The sequence below is a fragment of the Colletotrichum tamarilloi genome, assembly GCF_030869305.1.
Source record: "Colletotrichum tamarilloi strain Tom-12 chromosome Unknown Scaffold_71.1, whole genome shotgun sequence".
In the NCBI taxonomy this organism is placed as follows: domain Eukaryota; kingdom Fungi; phylum Ascomycota; class Sordariomycetes; order Glomerellales; family Glomerellaceae; genus Colletotrichum; species Colletotrichum tamarilloi.
Genome location: NW_026849453.1, coordinates 138744 through 153221, shown reverse-complemented (window position 1 = coordinate 153221; position 14478 = coordinate 138744). Strand labels below are relative to the sequence as shown.

Sequence of the window (14478 nt, the reverse complement as noted above, 5' to 3'; positions counted from 1 at the left end):
CGTGTGACTGCTGTCACCATGTTTGACTTTTGATGAAGGACGAGTTTGGTGCTGCGCAGGGACTAAAGGAGCCATTGTGACACACGCCTCGTACCTCTCCGCCTTCCCTCGTTCTTTTTTATTTTTTCTTATTTCTTTTTTTTCTTTTTAAAAAAAAAATTCCACTTGATAGTATGGACGCAGTGGATTATGTGATGAACATTGCCCTCTCTTATTTGTCGCTTATTTGCTATAAAAAATCCTGATACGAAGGTGGTCAAGCGTTTGATATACGATTTTGTAGAAGGCATCAACCTTCACCGATGTCTCACCGAGAGCCGTGCCCCAGGTGGTTTCGGCGGGGCTCGGTGAGGCACAGCTACCCCAAAAATGCGGGGTACGGGATGCGGTCCGGGTGAAGAAAGAGTTTCTCCGCCCAGTCGGAGGACGACGCTCCATTTGATCTATCTGAGGCAGCATTCGGAACCTCGGATTGGGGACAGATTCGAAGTAGATGAACCAGATCGGAGCAGCCAGGTAGATAGGTGTAGGACCCTGGACAGGGTCTGAGATGCCGTCTTAAATGAAGATGCCACCCCCCAGACTCCCCGTCGTCTGTCCCTTCATGACGTCTCTTCATCGTCGCCATTGTTACTTAATCGTGTAGAAGCGCTTCGGATGGGTGATACATCATGAGCGCAATCACCAAGATTCTCGGGTTATCGGCCTACACGGCTCTCGTAGCAATCTCCCTCCCGTACATCCAACAACACGATATCCCCTCCCGTCTCCAAACATCACTGAACAGGATCCTCTCCCCACCGACAGATGATGCCTTTTCTGAACCCGAGATCTTGACATCGGAGCCCTACGCCTGCCAATCCCAAAACTACACCACGCAAATCGTCTCCCTCGATCCCTTGGTAATCTACATCCACAACTTCCTCTCCGAAGCAGACATCGCATCCCTCCTGGAAGCAGGCGAACCAGCCTTCAAACCCTCCTACGTCGTCAAGAATGGCAGAACGCAAGGAACGCCAGATAGAACCTCCTGGTCTGCTGGTCTCCCTGCCGACGATGTCGCCGTGCAATGCGTGCTCGCCAGGGCGGAAGGGTTCCTGGGCACGATGATGGCGCCCGGGCGGGACGAGATTGGACCGCCCCAGTTGGTGCGGTATACAAAAGGCCAGAGATTCAACGTCCACCACGACTGGTACGATGATTTCCAACCTGATGTTAGGACAGGACGAAGAAGGAAGTGGAACCGGGTGGCGAGCTTCTTTGCGATTTTGGAGGACGAGTGTACGGGTGGCGAGACGTGGTTTCCCAAGATTGAGGCTGTTACGCCGCAGCATCGGAGGCTGGATGATGAAGGGACTATGTGGAGGAAGCACAATGATGGTGGGATCGCGTTCAAACCTGTGAGGGGGAATGCAGTGTTTTGGGTGAATTTGCATGAGAATGGGACGGGGGATGTGAGGGTTGTGCATGCTGGGTTGCCTGTTGGGGATGGGCTGAAGACTGCGATGAATATTTGGCCGAGGACGTATCTTGGGCCTGAGGCTTGGCGGGAGGGAGAGGGGCCGGAGCATGAAGGTGAGAGTGTGCTGGGAGCTGAGAAGGTGAAGGTCGAAGAGAAGGAGGAGGAGCTGATTGTTGATGATGCTGAAGCTGATCCCATCTGAGGTAGGTGACCAAGCCAGCCTTGGGTAGGTAGGTAGATCTCGTGGAGAGCATATTCAAATATCTGAAGCCGCCCACATCCCTTTTTCCCTTTCGGTATTGAGTACTTGGACATGATTGTTTACAACTTGAGCATGATAAGTCCTTGACTTACTGCAGAACTCCCGGTGCCGAAGCATGAGAATTGCCATGCCAAAAGGGATTGTTCTTAGCTTCGAAAGACACTCCAGAATAACTCGGAAAACTAAATACTCCCACTACGAGGAAGCAAAGCTCCCGTAGGTCTTTCCTTTGTACATACATCTTACTTTACCTTCTGAATTGTTCTTTCCTTCACTGACCTCATCATCTCGAATACCGAAGGTACCTTGAGTACCTTCCCTCGGCCAAGTCTCCATCGCTTCCTGCCTTGTATTCATATAAAGGAGACCGCGGTCTTTCCTTCAATTGCAGTCTATATACTTTCTTTCCTTTTGCCCACTCAAATATCGTGTCAAACTCAACCCACGCAAAAGCTTGCGCACTCGCGACTGCCTCTCCCACATGATAGACATCCCATCTTCAAATTTGCCTCTTCTGTCGCTTCCCGAAGTTCTCTACCTCTCCCCTCAACCGCCACGCCGACTTCTCGACGGAGCGTCCTCAAATTCCCGGCAGGTACCATACGGAAGCCCATTCTTTCGGCCCCAGAGGACTACCATGGAGGGTGCTGTCGCACGCCACCGGCACAATGGTGAAGCCGATGCCGTCAAGAATGAAGAGGACAATGGGCTGCCGAAACCCATCCAACTCGCCGGCACTTTTTTCAAGCTTCAAGATCGTCAATTCTCACCAGACAACTCAACCGATGGCTACACCTCTTCCCAAGATGATCCAGAAAAGGTGGTCTTCCTCAACGACCCCGGCAATTTTATCATCGTTACCCTACTCAAACGGTGTCATCGACGGTACACGATTGGCAAACCGCTCGCGATTGACTCTTACTACGTCGGCATCAATGCGACCGACTTCACGCCCGCATTCACTCGCAGCGTCGCTGTGAGCTCGCTGAAAAACAATACCTACGAATACATTGCGCGCACAGGCTCGAGCATGACGCTTCCGTGTCTCATCATCCCGCCCGTCGATATGCTTCGCCCCAATCAGGTACTCTTTCTGAAGCACTTGTCAAGGGAACAAGGCTACGGGAGCAAGTTCCGAGCCGTACCAGAGAATGAGTTAGCGGAATACAAGAAACAACAGCAGGATGCCTTCGCCGCGGGCTACACATGTCCTTTACTCGTGGCCTCTGCAGAAACTATGCCCGATTACGCCGCCATATCTGACACGAGAGAGGACAAGTGGAGGCACTTTAGACTGATGATGCCGAAGATGCAGGGAATAAGCATCCCAAAAGGTCTCATGAGTGAAATTGACGCGTTCCTTGCCAAGTACGAGCAAGATATTGTGTCTCCAATCCTTGCCTTGATCTTAGCCATCATTTATCATGACTGCTACCACGCTCTTGATCTAGGAGCCGAGAAGGGGGCGAATAAGCCCATGAAGCCTGTTCCTTTGGTTTCGCTTGCCCAGATGATATTGTATGGGCCGCACTACTTTCGGATCCACGAGGAACTCAAGCTCTCGGCCTACGTCCACATCTTTCGCGCCGTGGACTACTTTTACGGCAACGATAAGAAGCTCGACGCCTTCGTGATCAACGACGAGGACATCAATACCGATGTTGTTTTCAAGTACATTGATGAGATGGAACTTGACGAGGAGGACTGGCTAGAGATCGTGCCCCCTTCTTGGGAAGGATCAGAAATTACCATGCCTCTGAACCATGGAACTCGAGCACCGCCCTCCCCAGAGCTCACCGCCCTGCTGATGATGCCCGACATCTACACTTTGGGTTTCGCTGGGTACACTAATGAAAAGTGGCCTAACATGGGCAGGAGGACGAGGGATACGCTGATGCATGGTTTATTCCTTCCAAAGCACGTTCAGTCCAACCCCAATCTTTGGCGTCCTGTGGCCGATGAAGAGATTTGCCTCAAGGCCCTGGAGCCCTATCAGGATCAACTCGATCATCAGATATGGTCAGCGCCAAAGATGTCGGTTCGATCGCCCTGGTCTGAGGCGGTGACTTTCGACTCATATTCTGACCCGGACAATGGGGATACGCAGGTGTCATATGAGCTCGAAGCCGAGGACAGAAATGTCGGTAGTCCCTCCGGTCCATGCATCCCACTTGACAAGAGTATCCAAGACACCAAGGACTACTACAAAGTCTTTATCAAAAAGATCCGACAGGGTCAGAACGCAGGGCTCATCGACAAGTCCGTCACATTAGACCTAGATGGCCATCTCACGTGGCCTGGGTTAGAAAATCAGCCTGCCGCAAGACGCAAATTACCCGGAGGGATCGATCTTCAAAAGCTGATTGCTGAGTTCGACGCCGCCGATGCCGATCGCATCTCCAAGATCGATCGTCGCACTCTTCACAGATTACTCCATATAGATCTAGCTGACGGAGAGCATGTGGCCAAATGTGCTCGAGAACTCAAAACTCGCATCAACATCGACGATGAAGATCTGGGAAAGGCTCAGGTGCGAAAGGCCTTTGAAGACTGTCTACTTCCGACGCGCAACGAGACGATGAGGATTTGGAACGAAGCGGCGTCCGCTTAGAAGACGGGCGACGTGCACGCCGATCGACTTATCGCCTCTTGCGCAGAATTATTGGGCGTCGACGTGACTACAGGCGATGATGGCAACGTTGGCCGATCTTCTGACGACGCAATTGCCGCTATTCGAGCGGTGGATGGAGAGCTTGCCAACGTTTTAACCACGTTTACCTGGATAGTCACTCACATTGGGAGGGATGGCACCGAGCCAGTGTTTGAGCTGACCATGAAGTTAATGTTTAGCTCGCGGTGCTTTGATTACTGGGATAGGTTGATGTTGTTTGGCGGGCACATCCAAGGTCGGCCTTTGGACGAGGAGGCAAAGCAAAGGTGGGCTAGGCTCTACGGAGAGCCTTACAGAGGCGATGTCGACAGTGATCAATGATGCGATGATCATAGTGGTGAGCTGTCCCCTGAGTCCGACTCTTACTTCCTCCGATGATTCGGCTACACTGGCTAGAGAATTCCTTCCTCCGAAACCGAATCAACACTGTTTGTTTCAAAGGCCACTAGCAAGATACGCGAAAAAATCTCGTGGGGATGATTCGTACGTTCAAGGGACACCAAGCTGTACGAGATCTCGAAGACACATCGTTGATGACCTTCCTTGGACTATGCGTCTCTTGGAAGATGCTTGAAAGGTTTTGGAGGGGGAGAGATCACTGAGATGCGGGCGGAACAGATCAAGATGGTTTTCTGCCGACATTTCCCTGTCTGCCTCCCCGAGACCTTTGATTTGTCTCTTCCAGAACTACCTGTTCACTCCATAAGCTTCCTCATCGAGATGCAATATAACACAAGCTCCGTAACCAGTGAGAAAAGAATACATGCCGGGTGATTTACGCGATGTCTTCCCCTTGTGCTGCTTCCCATGATTCTCTACAGAAACCCAGCATGTTTTTTTCACCGACAGCGCAGCGTCACATCAAACACGAGTAGTCGCGGTCATCAACATGATCCAAAACTCTTCCGAATTGTTCAATGAAGGGCTACTTGTTGTCTATATCAGCTTCGCTTCAATACAGAGCTGCCTTCCCAATTTATCACTTATCAAGTTCCCACACCGTGTATCGCAGAAAGTCTTGATTGATATATTGCGTTAGAACGACAAAGATTGTCGAGGATGAGGTGATATTTTTCTACGGCAAGAAGTTCAATACCGCAAAAAGTAGATCCGTGTCGGTGCATTTCCCATGGACAGCTCGAAAAGTCACGGTATAAACGCCTCATTGTTTTCCATCATCACCCAGATTCTCAGACTCGGTCTGCTCAACCATCAACTTCTGAAGCTCTTCGACGAGGTTGCGAGCTTGAGCACCCTCGAAATCAGTCGTCGCAAGGTTCAAGTCGATGATCCACCGCGCCTCCGTCTTGTCCGTCATACCTTTGAGAGATGCGTGCCGCCGCTCGATATCATCGAGTTGCGCCAGCACGCGGGTGGCCTTACTTGTTCGTATCGCCGAGTGTCGCAGCGCCATGCCCACCATGCCCTGGGCGATTGACCCAAAGACGGGGAACGACGCGTACAAGTCCTCTAGGCCTGCGAGGCAGACGTCCAAATAGAACTTCCACTCGTTTCCGGGTTGGTCGTCAGCCCGTAGTGATAGTCCCCCTTCTCGGATCATGGCGTTGGCGACGTAGACGGCTGCAGTCTGCCAGAGGACGGAGTAATTCGCGTTCTTGTATCTCAGGCGGTAGAGCAGGAGTAGTCGCTTAAGCTGTGTAACGGACGAAGCATAGACTGCTTCGGGGGTAGCGTGTTGTGTGCTGAAGGAGTAGAGGCGCTGTGATTTGTGCTCGGTTGCGAGGAAAGGACGGAATAGATCGGTCACCACGGCGTGGAAGTAAACGCTGTTGGGCCAATATTAGTCGGAACGCATCATGGGATTCAGGTCTAGGCCAGACGTACTGCAATAGCATGACGCTGTGGTTACTTTCTTCGCCTCTTGCCATATCCAGAGAGAGTGCGCCAGACCAGCAAAGTAGACGGTGATATGTCCCTTCTGCGAATCTCAGTGTCGACTCAAGCGTGGCGCCGTGGTATTGAGGGCCGTAGAATCTTTCCAGTATGTCCTTGAAGATAACCCACATATCGCTCGCGGCACTGAGGAGCTGGGCATGGAATGCGGTCTTGGCTGACCTCGGATCGTCGCTTGGTAGAAATAAGACCAGATCTCTAGGCATCGGCAGCAACGGCGGTGTGTGGATTTCGTGGACGCGGTAGTGGAGGGAATATACCCTACGTGGGTTAGAGGCGTCTCTCAATAGCAACGTTCATAGGGTAAAGGCTACTCACGATACCCAATTGTAAACGCCCCAGGCCGTGTATGACGCCGCTCTCGTCCACTCTGTATGGCCGCCAAGCCAGACGGTCGCAGATTCGGCCTCGGTCTGAACATTGAAGAGGCCCATCGCTTTGCCCAACCTAACACTTTCTTGTAGGAACCGAAGACTCATGTCGTCTTTGCCGTACGTCACGGCGCACATGCTTAGGATTTGAAGTGCAGCGACTGTTGTAACGCTATTGGGTTGCTGCTGATCAGAGAAGTACTGCTGAGATTCCGCGAAAAGAGCTACACTGAAAGCGGCGGCATCGGTATGGAGGGTCGTATATGCTTGCTGTTTGTGTCAGCACCTGATGATTGCAATGGGGATGATGGGCAACATACACATGCCCAACTCAACACGGCAGTGACAAGAAACGGAGAGCAAAAGAAATGTTGAACATTAACCAAATCTCGTACAAACAGGTCGGCGTCGAAAAGGGGTATCGTAGCGTAATCAATGTCAAGATAGTGCGATATAACACTGATGGCAAGGTCGTTCGGTATAGGGATGTTTGTCCACTTGCTGACATCAAGCAGACGTAATCGTTCGTCGAAGAGTGGTTTGGGATTCACAGCCCCTGTATGATCAGGTGAACCGGTTTTTGATCCTGAACTTGCGTCCTCATCTCGCTCGGGAGTCAGGTATGGACCCCCGAAAGGGGAGACCTGTCTTGAAGACCTGTGACTTATAAGTCAGTACGCCATGGTGGCATTCGGTCGAGCCTCGAGCCATCTTGTGATGGCAGTGCCGGTTGAAGGTACGTTCACAGGCTCCCCTGACAATGAGGATCTGTATTAGAGAATTGATAAGATTGACATACGCATCTTGCTGCCCCTGCTGCCCTTGCAACCATGCCTTCGTCACAGGCTGGAGTAAGGCTCCGAGAGTCAAGTCCGTGTACGGCACCGGGAACAGGGCAGGATATGCCACAGGGTGTCGAATCGTCAATTCGAAACCAAGGCTGTTCTGCGTGGGTGGGAGAAGGCCTCTAAGGTGTTGCTGATCGGATGGGCGTGCAAGATTCAAAGCACGTCCGGGCGTCTCGTTGCGTAGTTTGCGAAACAATTCGAGGGCTTGTTCTGGCGGAAGTGTTCGAAGAGATTCGAGTATCTCGGCAGGGCCACCTCGTTTGGACTGCTCCACTTCGGCAAGAGTTACACGATGTCGGACGGTATAGGTGTATTCGCAATTTTCCGTTCGGTGATCACACATAACACATCGTGGGAGCCGTCCATCGCACTATCAAGACGGCAATTAGCACCTTGCGGAGGGATCCAAAGCATGTAAACTGATTGGCACGTCGAGAAACAACGCCGCAGGGCAAACGCAAGACAGGGGAGGCCAAGGCCCACCTTTGTCTTTCGCCTCCGGCACGGATCACAGGCGCTGTTGGTCTTGCGTGGCCGCGCAGGACGGCGAAGGCTGATGTTAGGTCGACCAGGCCCAAGACCGGGACCGCGTACGGTACCGGTACCGGGCTCGGCATTGGGATCAGGATTGGAATCGGGGTTCTGCCGTAGGTTGGCCGGTGACCCTTCGGCTAATGGCCGCGGCCGCAGCGGGCGAAACGGCGACATGTTGGATGGTTTCGATTGGGTGGCATTTCGACGGCAGTCGCCACGCGTATCAGGTCATTTCCGAACCTGCTCGAGGGAACACCCGCGGACGGTGGATGGGAGGTGGCAATTGCAGGAATGGTGGCGGGGTGTCGTTGAAGAAATGCGGTGAAGGGGGGGAGGGAAATCGCAACAAGGGCGGCGGTGCTCAGGCCGGAGGCTTCCGAAGGAAGCTTAGCTGTAATTGGTCTATTCTCAGGGGAGCTTTTTGTTGGCTCGCTTCGGTCTTGCACCAGTCCAAATGCATTCTACGGTCTATGGCGGTCTGGACCGTCGATCCCCCGGTGAGTGCGGGCTGATCGGTGAGCGCCTCACCCCGGCAAGGTGAGCGGTGAACACTTCCACATATCGCGGCTCGTCCATTAAGGTTGTACGATACTGCACTTTATTGTGCATACCGGCTGCTTGGTCCTTCAGCCCTACGATCAGCTAGGCTTGTCTATGCTTCCCCAAACCATTTTCCTAAGCTGCAGAGTCAGAAACTAATTTCACTTCGCAATTCTAGTTTCCTCATTCATGCACGTACTCAGCGTTCTCGAATCGCTACATGAACCTCACCAGTGATTTTGAACTTCGAATCATGCATATTCCAGGATGTCAGCTCTACACACGTCTCTACTGACAGTCAAGGTTCTATCAATTGTCAACATATTGTTCCCATTTGGCACGCCGCCGATAGCCGAACGGTTTCATCTCAAAAAACCAAGTCTGGCACGGGCAGGTAAGCTTTTGGTGTTTACAAACTACCTATTGGTGTGTTCGTTAAATGCCCCACGGCATCCGAACTTGTCTAAGCTCTTTGAAATCCCCAGAAATCTCGTTTCGAAACCAATACTCCCCCAGACCCGCTGCCAACACTTGACTGTTGCGGATGTTGGTTCAAGCGGCTAGTTCAGGTCAGCTGCTTAAACCTCGAAGTCTAAGATTGATCTCCAAGCCTTGACAAGTTAATCTGTTCTACACAGGATCTGTGTTGCCCCCGGTTATTTATCATTAGATCTATATGATTGATATAACGAGTACGTCCCCCCCGCATTATCACTCTTTGTGTTTTCAGCTGGACTAACATCGCACCTCTCGTTGGACGACCTAGTTGAAACGGCTGGATGTAATGGAATGGCTTCACGCCTGAACTATCACGGCCATCTAGTCAACCTTTGAGTGGACCACCGCAATGGCCCGAATAGGCACACAAAGAGTAAAGACGGGTTGTACAACCTGCAAGATCCGACGAATCAAATGCGACGAGGCGCGTCCATCCTGCGCGAGATGCATCTCCACCGGCCGCAAATGTGACGGTTACATCTCCCCGCCGACGACGACGTACTCCTGGGCGCAACTCTTGAGATCATGCCCCGTGAACAACGCAACTTCGATTCGGGCTTCACAGCCGACCAGAGCCAGCATTGTCTACGCCGAGCGGACGATGGACTTTTACCGCAAGGTTACGGCGCCGGCCTTTGCTGGGTCACTCAACTCATACTTCTGGACTAATGTCGTGATCCAAATGTCGGACCAAGAACCTGTGGCCAGCCATGCTGTGCTGGCGCTCAGCTCCGTGTACGAGACATTCAGCAACGGATCATGGGAAGCAGGCTCCTTTGCTGTGTGGCACTACAACGAGGCGATCAAGCTCCTCCGCACGACGACAGATCGCGCGCTGATTCTCTTCGTCTGTGTGCTTTTCATCTGCATAGAGCTGATCCGTCGGAACCCAAAAGACGCCACTACTCACTGCCGGCACGGGATCAACATCCTGAATGAGATACATAACGAGTCTGACTTTCTGCGGAACCACATCACACCAGTCATGCGGCAGCTTAGCATCGCACCATACCGATACGGCATCAACCCAACGACCTTTCCAACAGTGCGCCAACCCGTATCGACCTCGACCAACCGGATTCAGAATGTCGCAGAAGCTCACGCTCGACTCTTGACGATTCACGTACGCCTTGTCCGGCACATGGAATGTGCGTGTATTACCGACTGCTGGCTTGAGACCGGAAAAGAAGGTCCAGAACCAGACGCGAAATGGCTTCGACAATTCATCCTCATTGATCTAGATGCATGGTACAAGGCATACAGGGAGATGAAGAAAGAGGAGAGGTATACCAGCAAGGAGGAGGACATGATACGGTTGCTAGACATTCGTTATCTCGTGGCCAGGATTGCCCTTTTGGCTTCTGAAAAGAAAGACGAAGGCGAGTGCGTATATGATGCGCACACGGACAAATTCCGCGCCATCGTCGTTCTGGCATCACAAGCGGAAGGCTCTTCAGAGGCGTCCAAGTCCTCAGCAGGCTGGGGAACCGAAAGCGTCCTCGAGCTCGGCTATAGCTCTCTCCTCTTCATGGTGGTCATCAGGTGCCGCCACCTAAGACTGCGACTCGAGGCCCTGAGGTTGATGAAGAAGCTCATGCAGCCCGAAAGGAATATTTGGGAGAGGAATTTGGCATGGTCTATCGCAAAGCGGGTGGTTGAGATTGAGCATAATATCGCTCTCGGCGATATCATCGAGTTGGACGCCTTCGATACCTCTGATGAAGGCAGTGGTGGATTCGTGCCCGAAGATAGACGAATAGTTGCGATGAACTTTCGAGAACCGCCGGAAGCCACGATTCCGCCACGGAAAAAGGTGCATTTCTACCTGAAGAATCAGAAGACCGGTGAAATTATGAAGAGGGAAGAGCATGTAGCAGTATGATACCACTGGGAGATGCGGGCTTTGATCAAATGTGTACAAATTTTCGATTAGTCTGGACTTTTGAGGCCGCTGCCTTTCCATTTCAGTACACATGGACGTTCAAATTGAGCAGCATTAAACATAGTCAATAATATGGATCATCTATAAGAGACTCTTGATGTCTTGTGCTGTGAGCATCCGATCCAACTGCATGACGCCCTCGACCGGCTTCAACCAAGATGCGCGCGTGTCGATAAACTGCTCGACCTGAGGCCTGAGCTTCGTCTCCACGAGGCGGAAATCATCGACAGTACCAAGCCTGAGAATGCTCATACCTGGTAGACCGGAGCTGACGCGGTACATGAGCGTGCCACAGGTGCCGCAGAAGTGATTTGCCATATCGTTGCCAGTCGCGATGGTTCGAGACTGGCTGAAAGACTTCAGGTTCTCCTTACCGCGGATGTGGCGGAGGTGGCTGTCGGCAACGGAGAAGTTGGAGCAAAACATTGAGGAGGAGATTTTACGGCAGTCTGTGCAGTGACAGATGAAGCGATTGAGGAGGCCGCGGCCTTGGGTTGGCTGATAGGGGCTGTTAGTGCGATGATTCTTTCTTGGGCTTTGGGTTGGTGTTATGGGATGAATTGATGTGGAATCTTACAAATGAGAGCTGAACGGCGCCACAGAGGCACATTGCCGTTGCTTCATTCTCCGTTGACCAGCCGTCCTGAGCTACGCCGGCAAGAGGGATGAATGACGGTGAGGTCTTGTCATCTCTGGCGATGGAAGACATGATGTGTGATGTAAATGAGGTAATTTCGATGACTTACTGTGTAATAAATGGTCGAAAACAATATGATTATGGAAGAAGAATTGAATTCAAGCGGATGAGGGGGAAGCGTTGGATATATAGATCATCTGCGAGTTTCGTATAGCATCATGACCTAAGTAAGCCCCTTGGGCTTGGCGGTAGTCTCGAGGCTTTCCCGTCGACCATGATTAACAAACACCTGAATTTCGCCAGTCCAGACCCTCAGATTACTGCCAATCTACGAGATTCGCAGAAAAGCCCGCTGATCGTGTGGACATGTTATCACTGCCGGTGACAGGGTGTGATCCAGTTTATACTGGCACTCAAGGCCAAGCAAGACGCATGTGATTACTACATCACTTCCCTTACTTTGGTCTTCAGTGGCTCCTCAAGTAGGTACCATGGCGTGCGGGGATGCATCGACTCACCCACGCGCGCAGCAAACGGGAATAAGACGAGGGGCATTCTAGTGCTGTGCCAGTAAGCGCTAGGCACACATGTTTCGGTATGTGATTGCGAAGCTTTGCTTACTTCAGTCGGCCTAACTTCAGTCCCTCAGATTCTGCATCCCCAGGCTTAAACCCGGGCCGCTGGTTTCACTCAATGGAGGAAAGACATTGGGATACAACCTCACTTCACTGAGGAGGTATTCATGTTCATAATAGGTGAAAGTGAGTCACCCCGCAATTGCTTGGTAATATGAACTCATCTATCTTGCTGTATCATCCAGTGAGAGAAAGCAACCCTCTATGACTATTATCAATCCATCGCTACCATTTTGAGAAGTACACCACCACTGAAAAGGGCCCGTAATACAACTCAATCGACACGGCGAACGCTGAAGGCGTGTGTGACCTGACCCGTCTCAACACCCATGGTGTTGGTACGCTTCAAGTGATGGAAGCTCACCAATTTACGTCGCATCTCTGGCGTCCCAATTCGAAGCTGATCCAGTATCTCAGGAACAGCAGCATAGAGGATTTCGAGGCTCCCGTCCTCGATTTTAACTGCAATGCCAACGGCCCCCTCCGCGCCAAGCTTCCTCGTGGACCCTGATGCGCGGATACCGATGGTGTAACATCCGTCTGCGCCAACTTTGCCGATAAGACTGCCTTCGAACGCTTCCATTAGGATAGTGCAGAAACGCCCCTCTCCGCCGACCATCTCAGGGTACGTCGCCATGGCGTTGTAGATATCGGACATATGTTTCACTCTCACCGGTTGGACGCTTCCGTCCTCTTCATTAGCATCCGCGGCGGCGGCAAAGGCAGCATACATGCGACCCATCGAATAGAGAGGTTGCCCGGGTGCAGGAAGATTGCAGCCGTCAATGGCCCACTTGATCTCGTCACCGTCAAGCCCGCTCAAGTCTTCAACAACCTGCTTCACCTTTTCTTGGATCGGATGGCTAGGGAGGTGATAGTCTTCGAAACTCGCACCTAGAGCCTCCGCGCCGCCCAACATGCCCGCATGTTTACCAGAGCAATTGTTGTTAATCTCGGTTGGCGTATATCCAACCCTGATCCAGGACCTATCCACGACTGGACAGATTGAAGGGTGACCGCCGCACCGCAAGTCCGACTCTTGCGCCCCAACCTTGGATAACATTGACTTTGCCCTCGAGACGTGCCGGTCTTCGCTGTTGTGAGATGCACACATCAAAGCTATATCAGCTCCGTCGAAGCCGTACTTGTCGAAGCCTGGGGTTTCAAGCACTGCGAGAGCTTGCGCTGGCTTAGATGCGGAGCGAGCCAGCGTCATTCGTGAAGGATTGCCGACTGCATAGAGGACCTTGCCATCAGCGTCGACGACTGCAGCGTGGACTTCATGTCTATTTTCGATCACGCCGCCTCTATCGGTGACCACATAGTCTTCGAAAAGGCTTGTCTTTGTCATGCTGAAGCTGAATTACCCGATGTGATGTTGTGGCGGCGATGGAGCACTACGATGTGACAGGTGAAGTTGTGCTGAAACTTGCAAGATGCAAATGACTCGGCAGTAAATGCTCTGATCTGGATGCGCGCGACTTGCGTAGCTCAAACCTCGGAACCAGTGTGTGCGCCTCTCTATTTATTTTTCCAGCGAGCTCTGTATTGTAAACGAATATTAAACAAATATGTGGGTTGATGAGTTGAGTTGGTGGATGTACCTTATTCATTGGGAAAACCTCCAAAGGGCGTCGTTTGACAGTGCAAGGACCCCTGCGCCCGAAGAATAAGGGTCCAATGCGTCATGTCGGTCAGCGAGCTTACGTTACTGCATCGGGCACATTGTAGGATTGCGGGACTGGTGTTTTAACCAATTGGAGGCACGCAGATCCCATTACTCAGTATGATTCATAGCACACCATCTTGTTGATTCAACGCTGAGAAGTGTCCTCCGAAACTTGCTGCTTAGATAGAGTATTGTGGTGTCTCTATCAACTGGCAGAACGCGTTTGTCAAGTACAATGTCCAAGTCTGCCGCCGGCCTAAAAGAGCGATTAGGTTATGCTTCGGGGCGGATGATTCGAATAGTCACCCAAATATCTCGCACCAGAGAGTGTCGAAATATCACTTGAACAGTCTGTTGGTGGTTGACGTGATAAGGGAGATTTTCTGGTTCGAAATCCAAGTTCTGTTCAACTCCAGAGAAATTGAATTCACCAAGACTTCGACGACTAATTATCGTAACAAAACCCAATAAACAGCGGTAGAGAACACGAAGAGC

At 51.7% G+C, this 14478-nt stretch overlaps 7 protein-coding genes across 7 annotated transcripts; 4 read left to right on the top strand and 3 right to left on the bottom strand.

The window, feature by feature from the left end:
* Positions 1-671: 671 nt before the first annotated feature.
* CTAM01_12058 (2OG-Fe(II)oxygenase family Oxidoreductase) lies at positions 672-1664 on the top strand (the record flags this gene model as incomplete). Its single annotated transcript, XM_060528066.1, has 1 exon — positions 672-1664. The coding sequence occupies one exon, from the start codon at positions 672-674 to the stop codon at positions 1662-1664; it is 993 nt and encodes a 330-aa protein (XP_060377333.1).
* Positions 1665-2361: 697 nt separating this feature from the next.
* On the top strand, positions 2362-4335 carry CTAM01_12057 (uncharacterized protein; the record flags this gene model as incomplete). Its single annotated transcript, XM_060528065.1, has 1 exon — positions 2362-4335. One exon carries the CDS (start codon positions 2362-2364, stop codon positions 4333-4335), a length of 1974 nt encoding a protein of 657 aa, XP_060377332.1.
* A 12-nt stretch (positions 4336-4347) lies between these two features.
* On the top strand, positions 4348-4716 carry CTAM01_12056 (uncharacterized protein; the record flags this gene model as incomplete). Its single annotated transcript, XM_060528064.1, has 1 exon — positions 4348-4716. A coding segment is annotated over one exon (369 nt), but the record flags the coding sequence as incomplete, so codon positions are not given.
* An 841-nt stretch (positions 4717-5557) lies between these two features.
* CTAM01_12055 (uncharacterized protein) lies at positions 5558-8236 on the bottom strand (the record flags this gene model as incomplete). Its single annotated transcript, XM_060528063.1, has 6 exons — positions 5558-6182; positions 6241-6570; positions 6628-6950; positions 7076-7337; positions 7480-7898; positions 8012-8236. 6 exons carry the CDS (start codon positions 8234-8236, stop codon positions 5558-5560), a joined length of 2184 nt encoding a protein of 727 aa, XP_060377330.1.
* Positions 8237-9449: 1213 nt separating this feature from the next.
* Positions 9450-10982, top strand: CTAM01_12054 (C6 zinc finger protein; the record flags this gene model as incomplete). Its single annotated transcript, XM_060528062.1, has 1 exon — positions 9450-10982. One exon carries the CDS (start codon positions 9450-9452, stop codon positions 10980-10982), a length of 1533 nt encoding a protein of 510 aa, XP_060377329.1.
* A 141-nt stretch (positions 10983-11123) lies between these two features.
* Positions 11124-11751, bottom strand: CTAM01_12053 (uncharacterized protein; the record flags this gene model as incomplete). Its single annotated transcript, XM_060528061.1, has 2 exons — positions 11124-11540; positions 11620-11751. 2 exons carry the CDS (start codon positions 11749-11751, stop codon positions 11124-11126), a joined length of 549 nt encoding a protein of 182 aa, XP_060377328.1.
* An 837-nt stretch (positions 11752-12588) lies between these two features.
* Positions 12589-13665, bottom strand: CTAM01_12052 (uncharacterized protein; the record flags this gene model as incomplete). The annotated part of the gene is made up of 1 exon (XM_060528060.1): positions 12589-13665. One exon carries the CDS (start codon positions 13663-13665, stop codon positions 12589-12591), a length of 1077 nt encoding a protein of 358 aa, XP_060377327.1.
* Positions 13666-14478: the final 813 nt, after the last annotated feature.